The sequence below is a fragment of the Apus apus genome, chromosome 4, assembly GCF_020740795.1.
Source record: "Apus apus isolate bApuApu2 chromosome 4, bApuApu2.pri.cur, whole genome shotgun sequence".
Classification (NCBI taxonomy): Eukaryota; Metazoa; Chordata; class Aves; order Apodiformes; family Apodidae; genus Apus; species Apus apus.
The window spans coordinates 17,309,006-17,331,772 of NC_067285.1; the positions used below are offsets into that span (position 1 = coordinate 17,309,006).

The 22,767-nt window shown below is 42.0% G+C and overlaps 2 protein-coding genes across 27 annotated transcripts in view; one reads left to right on the forward strand and one right to left on the reverse strand.

Moving 5' to 3' along the window:
* Nucleotides 1-22,767, reverse strand: part of TNKS2 (tankyrase 2) — a 90,542-nt gene that overhangs the window by 49,226 nt on the left and 18,549 nt on the right. For 17 of the 25 annotated variants that reach the window (XM_051618152.1, XM_051618148.1, XM_051618143.1 and 14 more), the window contains 2 exons: nucleotides 14,586-14,654; nucleotides 12,393-12,573 (listed from right to left, as the gene is read on the reverse strand). The gene's annotated coding sequence lies outside the window, so the exon portion shown is untranslated. Of the gene's footprint in view, nucleotides 1-12,392; nucleotides 12,574-14,585; nucleotides 14,655-19,905; nucleotides 20,070-22,767 lie in introns of all 25 variants that reach the window. The other 8 variants (XM_051618161.1, XM_051618159.1, XM_051618153.1 and 5 more) reach the window with 4 other exon arrangements.
* PPP1R3C (protein phosphatase 1 regulatory subunit 3C) lies at nucleotides 3,172-7,359 on the forward strand. Of its 2 annotated transcripts, XR_007889378.1 has the most exons (3): nucleotides 3,172-3,232; nucleotides 4,805-6,053; nucleotides 6,405-7,359. XR_007889378.1 is itself a non-coding variant. In XM_051618174.1 (2 exons), exons 1-2 carry the CDS (start codon nucleotides 3,219-3,221, stop codon nucleotides 5,748-5,750), a joined length of 960 nt encoding a protein of 319 aa, XP_051474134.1. In that variant the 5' UTR covers nucleotides 3,172-3,218; the 3' UTR covers nucleotides 5,751-7,359. The 2 variants fall into 2 exon arrangements, 1 of the variants encoding a protein (XP_051474134.1); XM_051618174.1 differs by having other exon boundaries at nucleotides 4,805-7,359.

Sequence of the window (22,767 nt, forward strand, 5' to 3'; positions counted from 1 at the left end):
TCCTAGATTGATCGATCTGTCTGTCATTTCTTCTATGTGCACCTACAAATGTAAGGAAAGCTGATATGCCACAAAGGAAGACAATGATTTCTTTCCTCTGGTGCTCCCATTTTAGCAGCCCTATTTGAAAGGTAAGACAGATGTATATTTTAAGCTGCTGCTGACAGGAGAGCTGCTGAACCAAAATAACCGGAAACCTGATTCCTCTATAAAAAGCACAACTCGTCAACCATCATTGACAGTGCAAACTGGTGTGCTACCTCAGATAACCCTGTCGGTTTGCCTCGTGTAGAGACATCTCCTTGGATGAAGAAAGAGTTACCCTGGCTCTGTGCAAGAGTGCTTGCATTGGCAGGTGGAAACTGCACACCAGTCTATGGCCATGAATGTGCTCCAGGTTACCAAGTAGGCATGAGGTTGCTGTATCCAGTCAATATTTGTTGACTTGGGCAACGATCTGCCCCATAGTTTTTGCTAAGCATATCACATTAAATAATCTTTCAGAATGTTTTCACAGGCAAAACAAGTATTTTAACACAACGGGAACAAAAATTTTTATAGTAGCAAACAGTGCAATGAGCTACTACACAGTAGCAGAAATATGTGTGGCAAAGCCTTGAGGTGACTCCTTTTGTTCAGGCTTCAAGCAAGGACTACAATAACTTTGCAGGTCTTATTTAATGCCTGCAGATAAGTAGTGTGATTAACAGCCCCAGCTGCTGCATGTGCTTTCTGATAATGCAGCAGCCCAGCTAAGCAGTGCTGGGGGGGAAGCTGCATGGACAAAGATTCAAGTAGCACAGGCCTATAAAACTTCTCCAGAGCAATTCACATTTTTTTTATAATGGGAAAGTAGAGGAGATTTGATGCCAGCCAAAGTGACCAATCCTCTGTTATGCCTGCAGAGGATGTTGGGTACTTCCTACTTCTGACAGACAAGCAGCTGGAGCTGGAAGTATTTGTAGCTCTTCCTAAAGAGAAATAAAGCCCTTGCAACTAGCAAGGCTTCCAGAGCATAGCTACTGTTTTCTAGCACTTTACCTAAGAAAACGATGAGACTGTATCATCTACCTTTGAGAGGAGGTGGCAGTCCCCAGGAGATAAGGAAAATGGGGAGGGGAAAGGAGAGGAAGAGGATGTGAGCGGCGGGGTGTGACTGGAGAAGCAGAGGGCTGGGGAAGGTTGTCCTGATTAACTGGCACCAGAGAACAGAGCAGTACTTTCCCAAACCTTTTCTGCATTGCCAGGTGGTGCTTCAGGCTTCATCTGTGTGACACTTAGTGTCACATACTGGCACGAAAAGCAGGAACTTCAGTCACCAAGGGGCTGAGCTAAGAAACTGAAGTCTTATTGTCCAATGAATACTCTCATTATACACACAGTGACAGTGTGTGCCACACATCAGTCAGCAAGTCTTACTCTCCAGTCCTTTCATGACTTTTTTTCTCTCTGCTTCTATGTGTCTTGAATCCAAAACAGAGGTATTCTAGTCACACCCGCCATGCTTACGTGCTCACACACAGTCTCCTATTAAACTCTCACACGTAGCAGTAGAGCTTTTAGGTTTTTTTCTCACAGACCAAGAACAGCAAAATAATTTGTGTGAGCCAGAAAAATCCTGTATCATCTGTTCATCACTGTAAGCCCCCTTTGCTTCACATAGAGCACAAGGCTTCCTGCTATTAATTTGTGCATGATCTCATCTACTGGTAAAAACTATGAACTCAGAAAATTACAGTTCACAGGCTCCAGATCACATCTTATAGCGTGCCTGCAAGTCATTTGTTAACCTTGGGAAAGAGCAGATGGGCCAGCGAGAAGGTGCAACCCTCAATTCACAGAAGACCCACAGAACCAGTTATCAGCTAGGGCACGGTAGTTCGGGGATGGACCTTCTCTGGGCAACGCACAGCCTGCAGAAGCCAGCATGCTGACACCCATGAGTGGTCCACTCCTCCAGCATCTGTGAGGGACTGTCAGCCTTATGGATCCTGTACGTGGGGCCTTCTGAGGAGCAGGACACAAGCAGAGACGCAGCATTGCCATGGCTAATGCTGCATTCTACCCATTTTTGTCCCTTGCCCTAGAAACGTGCAATAGATTCACTGTGGGAACTACAGCCTGTCACATCCTTAATGCATAGATCACCATGTGTGTGAGGTTAAAAGCTATCAGCACCATTAAAATTAAATGTCCAAAAGTACTTTTTTAGGGAGGAGAAGGACAGTTATATTCCAGGATGACAGATTCCTGGCCTTGGCAACAGTGTAAGGCTCCAGTTCCTTTTCAACAAAGCTGACAGCCTGTAATTTCAACTCAGTATTACTTCAGTAATATTTCAACTCAGAATTACTTCAGTTCAGCTGAGTAACTAACATCCTTTAGCTGTGACTTGAAGCAGCCTTACTTTGATGTGAAGAAAATACCCACTTCATGTGGCAGTCCCATGTAGCATATCCCTGTTTGCTTTACAGCTGCTTGAAAACACAGGTTTTTGAGCAAGGACACTTTGAAAGTCCTGCCTGCCTTCCAGCTGCTCTGTTAAGGCCTTGTCTCCTTCCTTTCCAAAGCAGGACCAGACGGTAAGGTGCAGTTTTGGGGCAGGCTCCTACAGCACCCTGCTCCACTCTGGCCCAGGTCAGATAGATCAGTTCCTGCCAGGGATAGGTCTGGTTGTCTTCCCTTTTCAAACTTTTAAAGTCAGACTCGATAACCCTTAAAACTGGAAGAACAAGTGTCTTTGGCCATAAGCAGGCAATATAGTAGGGCACTGAGCCTCTGCGGTGGGGGAGGGAGGGGAAAAAAAAAGGGGGGAAAGAAACGACAAATGAAGAAGGGAACGAAAAAGGGTGGGGAAAGAGGGGAAAAAAAGAAAAAAGGAGAAAAAAATGGTGGGAAAAAAAAAGAGGAGGGCGGGAATAAGGAGGAAAAAAAGGAGGAGAAAAAAGGGGGAAAGGAGGCGGAAAGGAAAAAAGGAAAAAAACGTGAAGGAAAAAAAGAAAGGAAAGGGCGGGTGTCCCTGCGGGGGGGCAGCACGCAGGGCGGCACGCAGGGCTCCACAGCCGCGGCAGCAGCCGCAGCACCCCCGGGCCACGCGCAGCGGGAGCAGCCGCTCCCCGCCCGCGGAGCCGCCCCCCGGGGCCGCCCCTTGGCTGCGCGAAGGGCCCCATAAAGGCGGGGCGGGCGCGGCGCGGGCGCAGCAGCGGCGGAGCTGTCCCATGCACTGCAGCAGGTAAGAGCCGCCCCGCGCCAGGTGTGCGGCGGCAGCCCCGCGGGAGCGGCGGCCATCGGGCTTCGCCGGCGGGGCAGTAGAACCTGAGAACTTGCTCTGCTGCGCTGTCCCCACCCCCCTCCGCTTTCCTCCTGTCCTGCAACGGCGTCCTCAGGCTTGTGCAGTGCTGAACCCGCTCTTCTAGCAGCCTGCCTTTTCCAGGTTCTGTTGTCGGGGGCTTTTTTTTGCTTGGGTGTTTTTTGTTGTTGCGGCTTTTCTTCCTCTCTCACTCCCCCCCCCCCCCCCCCCCTTTTTTTTTTTAATTTTTTTTTGGTGCTGCAGAAGGTTAGGAGCAATTGTCTCAAGAGCTGGTCACAAAAGTTGCAGAGAGACTATTTTTTAAGCCTTAATTTTTTTCCTATTAAAGCAAAGCAAAGCTTGATTAATTTGATGCTGGTACTCTCCTCGTCCTACTTTTTATGGCAAACACTGCCACAATAAGAAAAGCAAGGAGAAGAGTTAAGACGCCAGCACAGATTCTGCTTTTTATGGCAAGGCGCTGGAATGCCAGTGGGAACCCTGGGAAGGAGAAAGCCATTTATTTAAGAGACAACACAAATGCTCTGGTTTTCCATGACTCAACAAAACCCTGCATTTCCAGTGAGGACTGCATCCTTCTCAGAAGGGATGTGCTGCAGTCCAAGCCCCTTTTTACAAATACTCAAGCTAACTGGCTTTGAATGGGCCATGTCCTTGCATAGAAATTGTGGTTTTCATCATCTGAGAGGGAGGGTTATGAATACATCTTTACAAATGAAGCATTCTTAATGAATTCTTGCACTAGGCTTTTGGAATGGACTTTGGGGATTAGAAGATGTTTTAAAGACAGTTCTTGAAGCACAATGAGGTGAAAAAAAGAATAAGTCCCCCTTCCTCTTTTTTTTTTTCTCCTGTTCACTCGGCAGTCAGCAGTGCAAGAGAGCCCTTACTGGATTAACAGCTTGTAGAAAATATTTCTAAAGGTGCTTGAGCATTTTTACTTCATCTGAACTAACCAAAACCATTTATGGTTTTTCAGAACCACAGAATGATAGTTCTGTATCAGGGTACCTAGCACCCCATTTTATGGTTTGGTGGGATTGGCAATTTGCTTACTAGACTGCTGGCTGCTCAGAGATGAAGAAGCTGATGCAGTTTGCTGGAATTTTAAGATCTGGCTCAGACTCTAAAAGGGAAGCTAAAGCATATGAGAACTTCCACTGTAACTGGATCTTTTACTAGTTACTAGGATGTTCTCTTCTGTATTCTCAAGTATGTGTGTTTAATTAGCTGTCAATTAAATCTGTTTTTCAGAGGTTCAGAATAAGCAAACGACTACATTTGAACTGAAAGTTCAGAATTAGAAATTACTAAATAATCTCACCCTAGTTCCTTAGCTTGAACTGTCAATTTTAATTTAGGCTGCATTTTTTAAAGCCATGCAAAGATGGGGCTATGAATAATTAAGACAGCTGATGAAGCAAATATGCATTCATAAGAAGCTTCTTGCCTGATGTAACAAATAATAACGTCCTATCTTTTCACTTCTTTCAGAATGATACAGATCTTGGACCCGAGACCTTTGCCAAGCTCCATTATGCCTGTGGACATGGCCATGAGAATTTGCTTAGCACATTCTCCACCGCTGAAGAGTTTTCTCGGCCCCCTTGAGGACTGTCAAAGAAATAACTTTGTGAACAGATTCAAACCTCTCAGACCATGTCTTCACGTGAAACGTGACTCTGAAGCTCAGAATAGTGACTGGAACCACTCAGCAGCCCGAGTCAAGAAGCGAGTTGTGTTTGCAGACTCAAAAGGGCTGTCCCTGACAGCAATACACACCTTCTCCGAGTCCCAGGAGCAGTCTGGGTGGGATCTTCAGTTTGACCTCTTAGGCCTTGAAAACATAACATCTGGCTTAAAGTTACATGAGGAGAAAAGCTTGATTCTGGGTTTCCCTCGGCCCTCAGCTGACTACCTGGATTTCAGGAACCGCCTGCAGAAGAACTTGGTCAGCCTGGAGAACTGCACCCTGCAAGAAAAGGTGCTGTCAGGCACTGTGAAAGTAAAAAATGTGAGTTTTGAAAAAAAGGTTCAGGTTCGAATTACCTTTGATACATGGAAGACCTACACAGATGTTGAGTGTGCATACATGAACAATGTTTACAATGATTTTGAAAATGATACCTTCTCATTTACCATTGACTTGCCTCCTGCCATTCCCTCTGAAGAGAAGATAGAGTTTTGCATTTCTTACCAAAGTGGAGAACATACCTTCTGGGATAATAACGAAGGTCAAAATTACAAGATTCTCCATGCAGAGTGGAAGCCTGATGGTGTTCAGATACCATCTGCCAAGAAAGACTGTGTAGATCTTCAGACTTCAAGGAGAGGACAAGAGAGAGAGCCTGATCAACTAGGCAGTCCAAGGCTGTCCAGTGGTTTCTTTCCGCAGTGGCAGAGCTTGGGTCGTATTGAAAATTGCTCACCATATTGGTGATCAGTACTAGCAAGGAAGCATTTTTCCATTTGACAACAGAACAGTGTTAGTTATCTAGTTCACAGACTACGTGATGAAACCACCTGCCAGGTTTTGTTGGCTGTCTCAACAAATCCAAATTCATTAGTCTGTGGGACTTGTTAAATCATATTATGCTACTGAAGTTCTTAGCTAAAACTTATCCCGGGAAAGAGAGAAGACGAAGATAAAACCTGTGTCTGTACCACCTACTATAGAACTAGCATGCCTGCATTTTAAGTGTATGCTTCTTGCTTCCTGCTGTAGACTCTCCTGAGTCACTAGGTGAGAGACTCTTGTGAGGCAGTATGGAAGGTGATGGTACCTCAGCAAGATGTAGCAACTGTGTGTGACAGTGTGTGTGTGCATAGGGATGTTACATGAATGGAACATCTCGACTCTTTTTGCACCGGTTAGGAGTGCAGTAGAGATGAGGTGATGCCGTGAGGATGGAGGCTTGCTATGACCCTCTGTGTGCTTGTAGCAAAGATGGGTAGGAATACATAGCTAGGATCTGTGGCTTCAATACAGGTTAAGTAACTTGGAGAGGATAATGAAAATGTTGCAGAAGGGGAAGAGGTAGGATGTGCTATGTAACTTGGAGATGCACAGTGTTCTAATTTTTTCTTTCCATAGCTGGTGTTCTACATCCCAGAGGAAGTTATATGGCATAAAAAGGAGAATACAGAAAACGATGCGAAGTGACTGCTGCTTTGGGAAGATGTCTCTGTCTGTGTTGGCTTTGTGAATAATATGTGTCTTGCATTTGAGAACAAGTCTAACGTTGACTTCTTCACTTCCTACTCACTTAGCAGGCAGATGGTTACCTTCTAATGTTGAAAGAAAAGCACGCCTGTCACAATTTTTTTTTTTAAAAAACCACCCTACATGCCAAAAATAGGGTTAGGTGACAAAGCAGACCAAGTGATTTGTAACCTTCCTAGTCTGTAGCAACATCAGATGATTTGACTCACCACCTTATCCAATCTCAAAGTATCTGATGGTTGAGTATCCTGCTCCCTATTGCAAAGTTAGCGATGACTTTTCACAAGTGTGTAACATAGGCAGGGTCCTTCATATTGAAGACAGTGGATTAGCTGCACTTTGTGAAAGCTGATTTCTTTAAAAGAGAAGGGTTGCTACTAGTTTTTTCTAGACTGAATATAGGTTTACACATAAATAGAAAAAACTGCTCTGTTTTATCGTACCTCATTTTTGAAGACTTTTTTAGACAACTAATGTATATTTTGTATATGTATACTTATAATGGAGCTTTCTGAGCTGTCAAACTGTAAAAGTGATCTTTATTTCATGCAAGACTTGTGAGAAATTGTCCAATACATACTCAGCAGGTGTGAATACAGACATACCTTTTAGCTGTACAGAAATGGTGTTAACATCAAGATATAAATCCCATTTTTGCCCATTGCTAAGAAGTATCACATATTGAGTCTGAAGCTACTTGCAATGCAGTTAGACAACAAATACTAAGGTGAAATAAGTCTGCTCCACTAATTGCACTTATTCCCAACTTAGCCCTTGCTGTTATGTGTAAACTAGCCATTTTAAGAATAAATTGTATTTTGATACACCTGGTTCTTACTGTGTCAGTTTAATCTATTCTTTCAACTTTATTTAATCTATTCTTTCAACTTTATTTAATCTATTCTTTCAACTTTATGCAAAATCAGTTGTGTTATAAGATAAAACAAGTTTGTTCTGTGCCATGGGACATTGCTAAAACTAACTATGGTATGGTATCTCAGGTCAGCAGCTGGCATTATCCTGAAGGTGAAATCAAAGCTTTTCACTAGATGAGATTCTCAAAAGTATTTGCCTTATGAGTTGTGTAATTAAAAAAACCCAACAAACAAGACCTGTTAGGAATCTTACTGGGCCGTGTGTGAGTCTGTCTGGCAGGAGTCTGTCTTAATCCAAAAGCCAGACTTACCTGCTGAGCTATAGCATATGTGATGCTTGCTTGGGTGCATCTAGGGAGCAGCACTTGATGTCTGCTGGCTTGCTTTCACCTGGTACTTCGCTCATTATATATACTGCTATTTGAGGCACTGGGAGGTCAGGTTTTCTCCTCTTACACCCAGGAACCACCTGAACTGCCATGAGTACCAAAGTACCATCAGCTCCTTGCAAAATAAAGTGTCTGTCTTTGACATTACAGCATGAACCTACCCTTGTAGGTAATTATAATAGAGGAAAAAACAAAGTAGGCTCCAAGGGCCCTAGTCCCCAGCTGGCAGAGGGGTTTGAAACACCCCTACTTTTCCTAGGTGGCAATTTGGACCAGAACAGCAATGGGGCAAGCAAGCCAACACCAGCTGCACATCACGTATTTTGTATGGGATTTCTTAATCCATTAAGAAAATTCAGTGCCAAGGCCCAGTTCAGTTCAATCTGTTGCACACAACATCAGAGGTTGTGTGAAATCTAGTTTTAGTTACGAAAAAGCAATTCCAAAAAGGCAAAAGGCAACATGGTGCTAACAGCATGTTTCTGACCTGGAAAATCAATTTAATGCTTCCACTTGTAAAGCCTGCACTGGATGCAGAGCCCTCCATTCCCTGACACCATCTACCACTCTCAAACTTTACTAAGTACTACATTGCTTTTTAGTAGGTAACTCAGTATCTTACTACACAAGAGCTCTTAAGTCATGATATACACTGCAACACCAACTCCCTGCTCCAGGCAGAAAAGTGAACTGAAGAGAAATTTCTAACTGAAGAAGCTTGAAGGGTCCTCTCTCAATGTGGGATGTTGCTCCAGCAGGACAGAATCAAGGCTGCTGGGTAGAGCAGAAGCCTCCCATGATGAAGAAAAGTGGTGTTTTTAAACATTTTAAAAGTCCAGCCTAATTTTGTCACCAGCCATCGCAACTGAAAATGCTTACTTGTGCTTCCCTTTACTGGGACATAAATCACTTAAAAATACCAGATGACAGGTTCCTTTGACCAAGCTTCGGCTTTAAGCTAGCTTCGTTGAAAAGCTGCCTTGCAAGATCATTTTTGCCTGGCAAAGAGGCAATGTGGTGCTAAAGTGTCACTGCACTCCAAAGTCCTCCCTCCGTCAAGAGAGCAGAAGACTACTTTCTCCACTCCCTACCAAAGCAATGAAGTTTAACTTCTTCTTCTTTTAAAACAGCTCATGTCTAACACTAAAGATCACATCCACCAGAAAGGTCTTAGGCTCCTAAAGGAAGGTGATGGCAACACTAAGGCATACTAACTGGAAAAAAGTTGGTCTTCTGAATGTATTTATCAGAAACTGAGGAAGAACATCACCCTTGGAAAACTGTCTTGGCTCAGGAAATTTGAGCGTACAACTTAGATGCTGCTCTTCCAGAGACAGCCTATTCAAAAGATGGAGGTATAAAGCCAATTTGATCCTTGAAACAGCTGCAAACATATGATGTCATCTCACCCCTTTAGGAAGCCACTTTTCCAGCTGCACTGTAGATTTGTATCTCTACCACTACAGTGACAGAGTGGATGACTGGATTCACTCCTATAGTTCTGTAGCTCTAAGGTGTCTATCTTTCTGTGATAGCCTATGGGTGGCACAGTACTCAAGAGACTTTATTCTTCAAACATAAGTGCTTCAATTTCAGTTCCTAATTACTGTACTCACTTTTGTGAAGCTAGGCCTCAAAATTAAATTGAAATTGCTAGTATTTTGTATTAACAAAGATCTGTCACCCTGGAAGATCAGCATCTGAATGTTTAGTGAGAACATAATTAGAGTTTTCACAGGCAATCAGTAATGTCTGTTTCTGTAATCATATAGATCTAAAAAAATTACCACAATTTGTATGGTAAATCTGTTAAATTAGTGATAATATGGTAAATATTACAGTATTTACATATACATAAAGCAACAGCTCCTATCCCTCTCAGACACTACTGAGCTTTAAAATGAAATGTAATCATGCACACAATGTTTCAGTGAGGCTGCAGTAAAAGAAAAGTTGCACTCAATTCTCTCTTGAGGCCTCTTCTGTTTCAAGAGTCACCTATACTTTAGACATTCCTGACTGGCCTTTGCCTATCATATTGTTAGAGCCCTCCTGTGACAGGGGCTACATAAGCTTTTCAATTATTCTTTTCACTTCTTACCTTAAAAGAGGCTCCTGAGGTCTTAGCCTAATTAAAATTAAGCTCCTAATTACTTAGTTTGTTCTGCATAGACAAAAAGAGGGAACTTTTTTTTTTTTTTCCCCAATAGCCTGTAAGTGCTTGAGGGCAAAGAACAGCTTTACCTCCTCTCACCATGTCTCTTTTCTAGGCTGTGTAATACTTCATTGCATGAAAAATGGATATTTGAGGTTTTCATCCTTGTTAGGAAAAGAAACTGTTAGACTTCTGGATTTTCCTTAAATCTCAAATATCACTCTCAGCTCACTCTGCTAAAAGCCTTGCGCTGTGGTCCTCAACCAGTGAAAACATAGCACAGCTCAGTACCCATCCTTCATTGCTCAACTGACTTCATCTGTCTCCTGCGAGGCCTTGGGATTGTGTTTATCATTTGTGTGTAGTCCTCAATAGACTGCGTATGAATCTTATGACAGCCTGGCAGATTGAATCAGTGATGTGCTTCACTGAACAATCTATTCTAAAGGTGGCATTTCCTCAGTTAAAAACATTCAACTTTTTCCCCGTTCCTCCTCCCTACATTGCAAACTGCTTCTAAAACTCCAGCCTTTGTTTATCTACTTGCTGAGCTTGTCATTACAGTGGTCTGCTTTCATTTCTAACACATGAAGAACAGACTCTTCAGCTTCAATGATAAAATATATGCAAGCTTGGTAGGATTCATGCAGAAGAGGCAGATTGACTTTTGTTTTTGCAGTGTTCACTGCAGGTAGCCTGGTGTTGATCTGTCAGTGCATCTCTCGAGCAGTAAGGTAGAAAATACCAGGATTAGCTCTTGTAGGACAAAGCGTGAACCCAGCACCGTCTGCTCAGTTCCTGATAAATTTTTAAGATGCTCTAGGCATTGTCATGCACTGAAAGTAGAGTGGTTGAGTACATGCATTACATCCTCAGTTTCATTCGAGCACAGAGGAAAGAAATAAGGCTGCTCAACAGCTAAAGATTGGGCTTTCTGACAAGAGTGACTGTCAGTAAGATTATGGTTCAAATAAGCTAGCAACCAGAACTGACTCAGGGGAAAGGAGTAAGTAATGAGCAAGCAAGGAAACAGTATACCAAAAACCAGAAATCTGCAAAAGAAGAAACTGCTCTACAGTTTTCCATATTGTAAGAGAAATAAATGGGGAAGAATAAAATAAAAAAAACTTGCTTCATGGTGTTATGGGGGAAACACCTCTGCTATCTCTTCAGGTTTCAGGTCATCATAGTATTTTATATGCTTTTGGACTTACGGTATCTTGCACCTTGCTTTTTGGAACAGCATGACAGTGGCTTCTGCTACATACTTGACTAAGTGGCAATGGCACTGATACGGCAACTCCCCTCTCTTGAAGGAATAGTAAAACAAAACAAAAAGCTTCACAGAACACAACCCTTCTCCAAAGAATCCCCCCTTCCTCCAATCACACACACAACTGTAGTTAGCCATGGAGTCAAATCTGTGAAATTGTAAGGTCAAAAGCAAATATCTGTGGGTTTTGTTTTTTTTTAAAGGCTGCATCTACCATTCCTTTGAGAAAATATTGTTTTAACAGATGAATTCATGGTACATAGCAAGTACTGTATCAAGGAGACCTCAGGGTGAGGTGTTTTTTTGTTTTGTTTTCAAAAATACTTGTTTGCCAGGCTTTGCTTTTGTCTCCTGCCTTCCCACTCACATCTCACTCTGGTTTCCCATGCCTGGAGGTAATTCAGCCTCTAATCAGGAAATAGATATGTTCTGAAAGCATCCAGCTGCCTTGCTTTAAGCCAACAGTTACAGCAGAATTTATAGACATTTTAAGAAAAACACTTCTCAAACACAACACTACAACATGATGAACAAACCAAAAATAAACCACGAAAATGCCAGTTCTATTCCTCAATTTAAAGCTAATTAGACTCCGTATGTCCACAAAGACAATCAGGTAAATAATATTATGGTACAGCACCGTAGCTTTTACTTGGCTCTGAGCACCACAGCAAATCCATTGACCCCAGGAAAACAGATCTATCCATAAACTCACAGTTTATGGCCACAATCATTACTGATCTCCCCTCCTCTACCCATAAAAACCTCAGACCACAGACTGATACAGTGCGGTAACACACAGGAACTGCAGTTTGATGAATACAGCTAAATATGATTTTGTGCTCAGGTAACAATTGTACATCAAATACCGATAGCCTTCAAACTCTCCATCTAGCAAAGGTGAATGGCAAAAGAGCTCCTAACATTTTATGCTCCATTTTATTGTGCCCTTGGAAGAGTGCCACCCTCCCATTTGCCCTCAAGGGTGCACAGTCAAGACCAGCATATGGTCTCTGTGTCTGTAGTCATGACCTCAGTAGCTGCACTAGCAAAACCATTTACCTTTTGCTCTGCTCTGGGAAGTCAGGAAATGTTAACTCCCAAGCCATTTTCCCCAGCCCTAGAGCTTCTTTTTTCTGTCAGGCTACAAGTTTTTCCTTTTCTTACCTGGCATAATCTTCTGAAAGACTGGGTGTCTGAATTGCTGGATGATGTCACTTTCAGAAGTCTCGTTATCTTTGTTCAGGAAGGATACCAGGGCAGTGTATAATCCCAGTATACAGGAGCAGTCTCCTGGTAGAAGGGAGACCCCAGCAACTGAGAAGAGTTAGGACCACTTGTATGTCCTCTGGATAAGTGGTAAAAAAGCACACCATCAGCAGGAGATGAAAAAGATGCTTTAGGGATAGGTGTTATTGCTGAAATGAATCTTCTGCAAGCCTGATCGTCAGCCTGGGACTGGTGGGTTAGTGCTGAATGCTGCACGAGCAGCAGCTGAGAAAAGGGGAGTAAGTAGATGCTGATTGTATGACACACATGGTGGTTATTTGTTAAATAACTAAATGATACTCATCCTCTTCCAAATCAAACCTTTTATCATGGTGGAAAAAAACATAAAGGGTGTTTGGCAGGCCCCTGTCTCAGCATCCTCGTTGTACTGGGTCCAGTTTCCTAACTTTTTACTTTGGTTCATGTGAAAATCATAAGTCCAAGGCACAACTGAAAAAAAACCTGGGCCTGTGATGAAAGCAGTGTGGACCTTTTCTAGAGTAACAGAGGTGGGACAACACACTGTGTGATGAGCATGAGTGAAGACTCCACTATTTGAAAATCTGTGACCAGCTGAATATTGAAGAATTCAACTCTGATATTCATTCTAGCCAGTACTTAGACAAATATAGTATTTTGATATTTTCAGTGGACTGCAAATGTAAAATATTATGTTCTTAATCTCAAGATCAGTTACATAAATAACATAGCTTTTTATTCTAGCCAATGAAAAATATGCTACTTCTTAAGTATAAAATGTCGTGCAAATGCTACAAGTGTACCTTCTGGGCAAAGGCAGGTTAAAGTGACATGTAGTTATAGCTTCAATCTGACTGCAGAGATTGTGCTGGGTTTCTCCTACTTGCACTTCAGGAGAAAAAAAAATAATAAAAAAATGATGAAGCCTGTTTCCAAGCTCACATCTCTCTCCTGCTGGCTCTGGGAGGCTGCTTGGAGCACATGCCTGAGCTGAGTTCAGGTCACAGTGGCTGTGAAGCCACTTGCCCTGGCAGGCATGGTCTTTCTTGTCTCTTGTGATAATCTTGGAGAATAATTACGTGCTGTCTGTGTGGCAGTGATGCAGAAAAAGAGGCCTGTATGGTAAGTTGAAATAATTTAAATAGATAATAATCAGTCAGTGGGCTAAAATCTCCTGAGAGAAGGCAAAATTTCACCTTCTAGAACCCATGGTTCACAGGTATGTACTGACAGCTTCCTCAGCGTCTGGTGAATATCTGGCAGCATTACCATTACAAGGAACAATGAGGCAGAGACGTATTTATAGTTAACTATCATGTTAGGACAGCAAAAACAGAGCACAGTGAATTCCAAATGCAAAATACTGCTCCTCTTTCCTTTTCTGTATGGATTATGGTGTTTGCTTGTCCCTCTCATGAGCCTTTTCAAAGTATTCTCACCTCTGGGATTTAGTGCCTGGCAGCGCTGACGTGCCAAATTACAAATGTAAGGCATATTTGCCACCTTCTGTTTTTAGACTAGCAACAGAGAAAATAGCCCTTGGCCTGGACATGAAGCCAGGAGGGCCCATGGGAGGCAGCTGCAGTACAGCGGGAGAGGAGAGCCAAGGGGGGGGCCTGGTGAGGGGGAGGCAAAAGTCCCTCTGTAGATACAGGAGCAAGCAGAGGAGAGGAAAGCTGTGGATAAAAGCTCTGTCAAATGCTCATTGCTGTATGTTATCTGGCACGGAAACCTGTTGAAATGTTATTTCAAGAGATGAGGAAAATGTTTTTGTCTGTTGGCCCTTGGCCAGGAAAAAGACTGGGTTATAGCTCAATTGATATCTGCAGTTGTTAGCAATCAGAGTAGTTTGACAAAAGATAGTGGAAAACCTGATTTTCACTGGATGGTCCTGGTGTACAAAAATAAAATCTTTTACTAAAAACAGTACAGAAAATGGGAAATGCTTTTTCTTCACTCTTAATAGAACATGATTAAAAGCTCTAGCATTTGCTTTTTGAAGTGGCCTACGGACATTTTCCAGACACCATTCTACCTGTTTTCCAATTTGGCTTGTTTACTGCGTATTTTTAAACCCTCGAGGCATAGCGTGGCTGTTAAAGCAGTACTTACAAAAATGGTCTCTCATAACATGTTTGAAGGGTCTTCTCAGACAGCAGGATTACCAACACTTCAGCAAGACTAGAAAACAGAATAAATGTATAATTATTTACCTTTATTTTTATACTGTTCCTTTGGTAAAGAGAATATTGTAATTCATAGGTACATAACCTGTGGTTTAGGTGCCTCAGAGATATTTTCCACAGGTTTAAAATAATCTTGAGACTGTGGTGGGCTTTTTTTTTCATCTATGGTTTCAATTTTTGTCAGAGCAACTTCTTGCCTTGCTTGCTCTGACTCACAAGTTTGCTCAGAACAGCATGAGAGCCCCTGCAGTATTTTATGTAAGGGCTTATTTGTGTCCCTTTGTAGAGACAAATCTGCACAGTGGTTTGTAATGTACTTTTCCCAATTGATTTTAAATTCCACCCCCCTGCAATTGATCTTTGATGTTACTATGAGTTTGCTGGTTTTGTGAATATACAACAGACACAGTCTGACACTGCTGGTGAGGGAGAAGTATCTGTAGGGCAATTCCTCTTGAACTAATTCCAGTCCTGCCAGAGTGACTTTGACCCATTATGTTCAAGCATCTTTTGTCCTCCAAAGGGCATTCCTTTTCAACACCGTGAGCCCACGTGGTTTCCTGGACAGCGTGGATTTCCCTTCACATAATGCTGCAAATTAAGTGTCTCCATCCTTCAATAAATTTGAGATGTGTGTGACTGCCTCTCAAACTGGCAAGCAGCACAAAAGTGAAAAAGGACAGACCGTGGTCTGAAGTCCCTGGATATTTTCCACCATCCGGTCCTTAATGCTTGCCATAGCTCCTTGCTTCCCATGCTGGCTGCCAAGCAGGGCCCAGCCACCTCCAGGCACAGGGTTAAGGGCTGGGTGAGTGAGGGCTGGGCTGCAGCTCAGTGATGCAGCTCCTCTGCTCCAAGGAAACACTGGAATAGTTGTACTGCCAGTATCTGCTTCCTCTTAAACATCTATTTTACTTCTACATTTGTCAGATGGACCAGTGATGGGGAGACGAGTGCTGGGAGCCTCTGGCTGATTTCACTGATTTAGAAACATATCTGAGAAATCCATATGTTTTTATCCCTCACTATTTTCACAGGGGTTTTACTCCTTTCATTCAGCAAAGGCTTGAGCTACAAATTGAATTTGAATTCCATTTAGCAAGGAGTGGAGTAGAAGGTGGAGGTATGAAGGTGTGTTTGATCTAAACAATTTTACCTGTTTCATGTTTCTGCAGGCCTGCCTAATGTTTCAAACACAATTAACAAACATACTCTTGGTCCAAAGACTCCTTCTGGAATAGAAGGAGCTATTTTTGGCTTCCAGCTGTATTTCCCGCCCTACACTGAGCGTGCTGCAAATAGTTAAGATTTCTCTCAGATAGTCCCTTGGTTTTGTTGGTCAGGTGACACAATAATTCTGCTGTTGTGCCTGCCTCCCTTCTTGGGCTCCCTGCAGAAACTACTGTACTGTAGTTAGAAATCAGTTTATTCTGATGAGTCAGTGCTCATAGTATTATACTTGCACAACTGAGGCACTAGCAATTAAACCTTATTCTCCAGTTGTTTTTAATTTTTAATCACTGCCAGTTCTCATGCCTTTCTGGCTTACTACTTGCTCTGAAGGAGCTGAAGGCAGATGGCCTACCAGGTATTGCAGAGACATACCATACTGATGACAGTCTGACTGCAGAGCTAAAATCTACTGTCTGAAGAAAAAAGATTGGATTTATATAATGAAACCACCATGGGGTTACATTCCAGTATCTATTTAAACAAGGGAAAAACAGCACTGAATACCAGTATCATGAAAGGAACCAGCAGTTAATTGTGATTGCCTTCGTTAATGTTTGTTATAAATTACAGTAATTAGCAATGTAAACTAAAGTCAAAGGTTTCTAATTTCTTATTAAAAATGTGTGGCTGGTATTTGTGAGGCTGAAGGTGACCCATTGCTGGACTGCGCTGCACAGAGCAGACTATTTTGCAGGACGTGTTAGTCTGCAGGGTTCCTCTAGAACCCTGCCAGCACACTGACCCTGTCTGTTGATATCTTCCTCTTCTGGTCAACCTTTCTGAATAAAGCCTACTAATTATGGGATATTTTGTATGAGATGGGTCAGTTAAAGGCCAGCATGAGAGCGAGAAACTCCTGGTTTGTGGCTTAAGGAACGCAAAGCTTAACATATAAGTATTTTACAGCAATGACATTCTGTCCTCTCAGTGCTTTATAAGGCCAAGTGGATAATCTTTCCTTATCTGCTAAATATATTTTGTGTAATACCCTGAACAACATTTGCAGCTGCTAATAAAGACAGTATTTTTAATGAATGTTTTAATTTTACAGAATCTTATTTCATTATTTGTTTACTTACTACAAAGATATTATGTACTGCAAATATTTTCTTAAAGGCTGTCCATTTTTGAAAGCATGTCAGAATGAAAGTCCTGTTTTTTTAATGAAAGCAGAAGAGACCATCTGAACACCAAGCAGGGAAAGATGAGAGTGGAATGAGAGTGCTATGGCCATGTGTCAGAAGCCGCATCCAAGAGCAGACATGAAGGCTCCTAAGCCTGTAGCTGGGTCTTAATCATGCAACATCTTTTCCCTGAGTTCAGAACTGAGACTGCTTGTGCTCTTCCTAAGGGGACACAAAGCATTTTTAAAGTATCTCCCTAAAAGCTATGTGGTTATGGAAACCATCCAAGTTAGTCAATATGAAAGTGTATGTCAAGCCTTGCCCCTCTTGTCTTGCAATTTACTTAATTGTATTTAAGGGTTTTCACTTAATTCAGCACTGTCAAATGCATCTGTGGTTTTGGTTTTGTCCCTTTTAATTCCTTTCTTAAAAGTCTGAATTAAAATCTACCTATCTCCTTTCAAGACTCCCATTTATATTAAGGAATAAAATCAGAAAGATAGATATAAAGACAGCAGAGAGAGACACTAGATTAAAGGGAACTGGCTGTGATAACTCCACTGGTTCCTCCCTCTTTGCCTCTGAAGAGCTGAAACACAAATAGTGAAGACCTCAAGGTGTCCTTCTCCAAGGACACAGAGTTACTGGGTTTTTCTGCTCAGTATATTTCCTTCCTCCAAGACTAACAAAACAGCAGGCACCAGATACTACAAGAAGCATCCGTGGTTCACAAACCTAATCAATGCCCTCGTCACCAGTTTGTTGTTAGCCCTTCACTGAGATCACACAGAACTGTGAATAATTCAGGTAACCACTTTGCCACATGGAGCACAGGTTGTGGGAGCTCTTGCAGCCACTGATGTTTTAGGCCCTAGTTTCTATGCTAGACTTTCACTAGCTACCTCAACCCCAAAGGGGGATATCCAATTTGATTCCTTCTCATGTCTGACAAAATTAAAAATAATGTCTTTTAGGACAGTGTCCTGCCTGTAAGTTAATGGTCTCTCTGGATCTGGAAAACATCTTTTAGGAGGTGTTCCCCAGTGCACCATAAACATAAAGCTTCCTTGCATATAATGAAAAATGGATATATCTCAACAGTCTTTACCGTTTAAAATATTAACCTGGTTTGCCTTGCCCTATGAACACTGAAGTATTTTTAAATTGCCATTGGATAAAATACACAAGCAATTCCTGAAGCTGTCCAGGCAGTAACGTACCTGCAATAGAAATGAGTGGGAAGCAGGTGCTCAGTTGCTGGAGTTTCTTACAACTGAGGCACCTTTGGGGCACGCAGTCCCAGTACTAGGCAACTGGGAAACATTAACTACAGAATCTGAAGCTGCTGTAGACTTCATCTGCCTATGGGCTTAAGCAGCAGCTGAATAGAGTTAGGGGAGCAAAGGGATTTGGATGGTGAAGTTCCTTTTCAGATCTGGACCTCGGTGCAATGAAACTTCTACTTGATTTCAACAAGGGGTCTGTTGTTTGACCTCTCTGTTCCTCCCCACACTCAAAATAAAGGTAGATGCATAAGAAGATTATCGTATGCCTCTGATAAGGCTTGAAGTAACAGCTGAAGAGATAAAGGGGATTAGTGGGTAACTTGTATGTACTCAGATGATTGATTTTAATGGAGAAAATGTCAGAATCTCTCTCTGAAATGTATTTAGTATTTGCCTTTAAAAAAAAAAAATTACAGCTAATTTATTTACATGGTTTTATAAAGTTCTTAAACAGTTCTTCAGTGTGAAAAGTTATGTTTTTCCCACGTATGTATACATTTGTTGAGCATTTTTAAATGGCTACAAATATAATCTACACTGAAACATTTATCCAGACTCTGTTGATAAATACTGTGTTATAAATGTAGTTGAGATGCCACAGAATATTTTCCCTAATAAGAATTAAAGTGTAGTCTGTAATTCTAATTTCAACAATGCTGATGTAGCAAAATATGCACTAATAAATTCACTTTATGAGAAAGTACCATAAGGACACACGTACCATGTTTCCAAGGAGATCCCACAATAGATCCCAATTAAATAATGTTCCAGCTTCATTTTCAATGAGCAGGGTTTTCTTATTAATTGAAATCATCTGAAAGGTACACACACTTGCCCAAGCTGTGGATTAACCAGGCCCTGCTTTCAGCTGATACCTTTGTTATGGAGCTCATAACAGAAAATATTTTATGCTCACCTGACACACAGCTTCACCTACTTTTAGTTAAAACTCTTCTTCTCTTTAGAGAGCTGATGACAAAGGTGAATGCACTCAGCATGTTCTTACAGTCTCATTTACATATGTTTTATATCATGAGTCTTTTGCTTTGTCTAGGTTATCCCATTTTATCCTTATCCTGGATAACTGAGCAGTGAGCATACAGTGAACTGGGTAATAAAGAAGAAATTATACGTCAGGCAAAGACTGTACTCCGGATAGCTTCCCAGAGACTTTCAGGAAGGCTGAAGGGAGCTAAGACTGCACTAAGCCAGGTTTGCACCTTCTGGATCTGGCTTCAGAGTAAGAACTCCTCAGTGAGGCGAGGAACTGCTCGTGTTAATTGTGGCCTTGAGCCTCTTAGTGGGCTGCTCTGAAGCTGAGGGGAGTCATCATGCAGAGGACTTTGGCCACATTTCTGACTGTCGAGCTTGTCCTCCAGACCTTTCCAGAGGTCAGCCTGAGTCATAGCCTCACAGAGAGGCAATGCAAATGGGCAGACTGTTGGGCACCATGGCTATATAAGGCTTCACAAACAGAGAGGGGAAGGGGGAGTGTAGGTTTTCTGCCGGGCCTCTTTATAGCGCAAAAACTAATGAGCCCTCAAAATATGCAGGGTAAGATTGTGGCTTTAAAAGCAAAGCTATGAAGAGCATGAAAACTAACCACAAATTTAACTTCTTGCAGGCTCAGAAGACAGATATGTTTCTATCCTTAAATCTTTGGAAAAATGAAGAGTATGAGGCCTCGCAGTCTGCCTTTTATATTCTGAGTGCATCTGGGATCTAGTGATTGTATCAGCCCAGTTCTCTCAGAACTGCTAAATGAGCCTAAAAAAAAAAAAAAAAAAAAAAAAGAAGAAAAGGGAAATTTACGATCCAAGGAGAAATGGCAGAAGTGTCAGGGATAGGTGCCCTTTCCTGCCCCAGCCCATCACCCATGCTCAGTGGGAGCATGCCATGCCAGAACTCAACCCCAAGCTCATATTCCTACTGCCAGAAGTTACTCTTTTATGCTCAATAAAACAACTTGATTTCAACCTGCAAACCACAGACAGGGCAGGGCTGTCTCAGAAAAAAAAAGAAGAAACCCTAATTTCTACACATGGAGTACCAAGTTCTTTTTATTTCTTGGAACAGTGTTGCATCTGTCCTACATACTCACCTCACCAACATGAGCTGATAACTGACATTCAAGGACTGTCAGTTAAGAGGATTTGATCTGGTAACAAGTCATTGGTAGAGCTCACAGCCCAAAAACTTGCCAAAGCTTTGTTGCAAGAGATGGCAACACATGAAAGGGGTTAGGAAGTTTCCTTGATAAGCAGGCCTCCAGTTGTGCCTGGGGAGGTTTAGACTGGGTATAAGGAAAAATTAATTCACCAAAACAGTTATCAAGCACTGGAACAGGTTGCCCAGGAAAATGGTTGAGTCACCATCCCTGGAGGTATTTAAAAGGCATGTAGATGTGGCACTTAAGGACGTGGTTTAGTGGTGGACTTGGCAGCATTAGGGTAATGGTTGGACTCCATGATCTTGAGGGTCTTTTCCAACCTCAAAGACTCTATGATTAATTTTGAAATCCAATTCAGACAGTGGGTGAGACCTGCTTCTCCCTTGTGCTCCCCTCCTCTTCTGAATAATTCCTCTATACCTTCTTGAGGTCAGTGCACACAAGTCCAACTCCTCCTCACCCTTCCTTTGAATCCATGCATTTTTTGGAGTTCTAGGGGTTTTCTTGCTTTTAATAAGTGAGTGAATTAATGTGAAGGCCAAGTGCTATAATGTAAGACACATTAATCCTTTCTAGAGAAAATCAAGAAAGAGCCAGTGAGACAGCAGCATTCAGGGAAGTAGTTTTGTAGGGCCCTGTGCTAGCCTCATCACTCCTTGAGAAACATCTCTCTGGGTAGTTCTCTGAAGAATTCATTATTCCTTGCAGTGACTTGAATTTATGCCATATAAACCAGATATATTTTAAAAATATTGCAGTCAAAATCATACGACGCCATAATTGATTTATGTGCAAAGCAGTAACACATGAGCAGTAAAGTTAAAAACTAATCAGAGAGGTCTAGCAGATGGGCAAAGCATCAAAATAAACATTCTGATAAAAGCGCAGATTCAGCAAACCACCAAACCCAGTATGCTCTTCGGGGTTTGACTTTATTTGGGTTAAGTAAATTTGCTAAGAATGTTGTTAAACTCTTATAATACTACAGCACAGAACACAGTCAAGGACAGTTCAACATTATCTGGACATCAGAGAAAAAAAGAATAGTGCAGGTTTTATAGTAGCTTTGCCCCCAATATTCAAGCTTAAGAATCCTTCTGGAAAAGCTGCTCTTTCCCACAATCTGTGTCACTAAAACGAGATGCAGCACTGGTATTTGTGTATCCAGAGCCCTCAGCTGCTCCCTCTCACGTCATGCCTTGACATTTTAAATGCAAGTGCTTTAATTTCAGGAAGCTGGGCTCAAACTGGGGAAAAAAGTACAGTAATGCAAGTGTATAAAATACTGTGACATCTTAATGGGACATGGCAGCTTCTCATAACTTCTCATTAGCAAGGTTTTTGGTTAACTTGATTCCTGTTTTCTGCTGCAGGATAGGAAATGTTAGATAAATAACACTTTTGTTTTGGGGAATGTGGCCTCATTATATCTGGGGAAATCCAGTGCCATTACTGATGGTGGCTTGGGTGCAAAATCTGAAACTCAGCTGCTCCCTTATTTCCCATATCCCAGCTTTGAACCTGCTCCCAGATGAGGGAAGTGGGTAACCTCTCCTATTGATCAGAAAAGGACACTCAGGGGCTCTACTCTGTGATAATAAAAATAAAATAAAAAAATAATTAACATTTCCACATTAGGAAACTCAGGAAGAGTGAGTGGGCTTGCTGGGTGGATAGTGAAGTGGATTGAGAGCTGGCTGTGTGACAGATCTCAGAGGGTGGTGATCAACAGATGAGGGTCTGAGTTGGAGGCCTGTAACCAGTGGTGTCCAACACTAGCTATTCTGTGATTCTGTGATTATTTTGAGTGGACAACACTGCTGCACAGTCCATTGCAATCTGCAAGTGAAGCAGAAGGATTTTCAGTGACATAGTTTTCCTGTGTATACAGCCTATATACAGAACTAGCATTTAATTATATCTTTTGGGTTAAGAACTTCTGAAAATAGTGTCCAAGTGTAATTATAACCTATGGATGGCAGATGTATTTCCAGAGATAATCTGTTCTGGACATAAAATGAGATTTACATGGCCTGAGACTAAGATAAATTTTTAAAAACACTTTTAGAGAAATCATTTCTAGGACAATGGTTTCTCAGCAGCTCTGAATCAATCCAATTGCACGTTGCCACCAAAAAAATTCACCCAGCCTCTGTTTCCTCCCTCTCTTGGCCCTGTGTAACCAGACAGTGATTACAGCAGGGTACTCATCTTGCTGCAAAACAGACTCATTCTTTGCTGGGTTAATTTTCAGCAGTCCAGGTTGGGATAATTCCAGACTAACAGTTTTAGTTA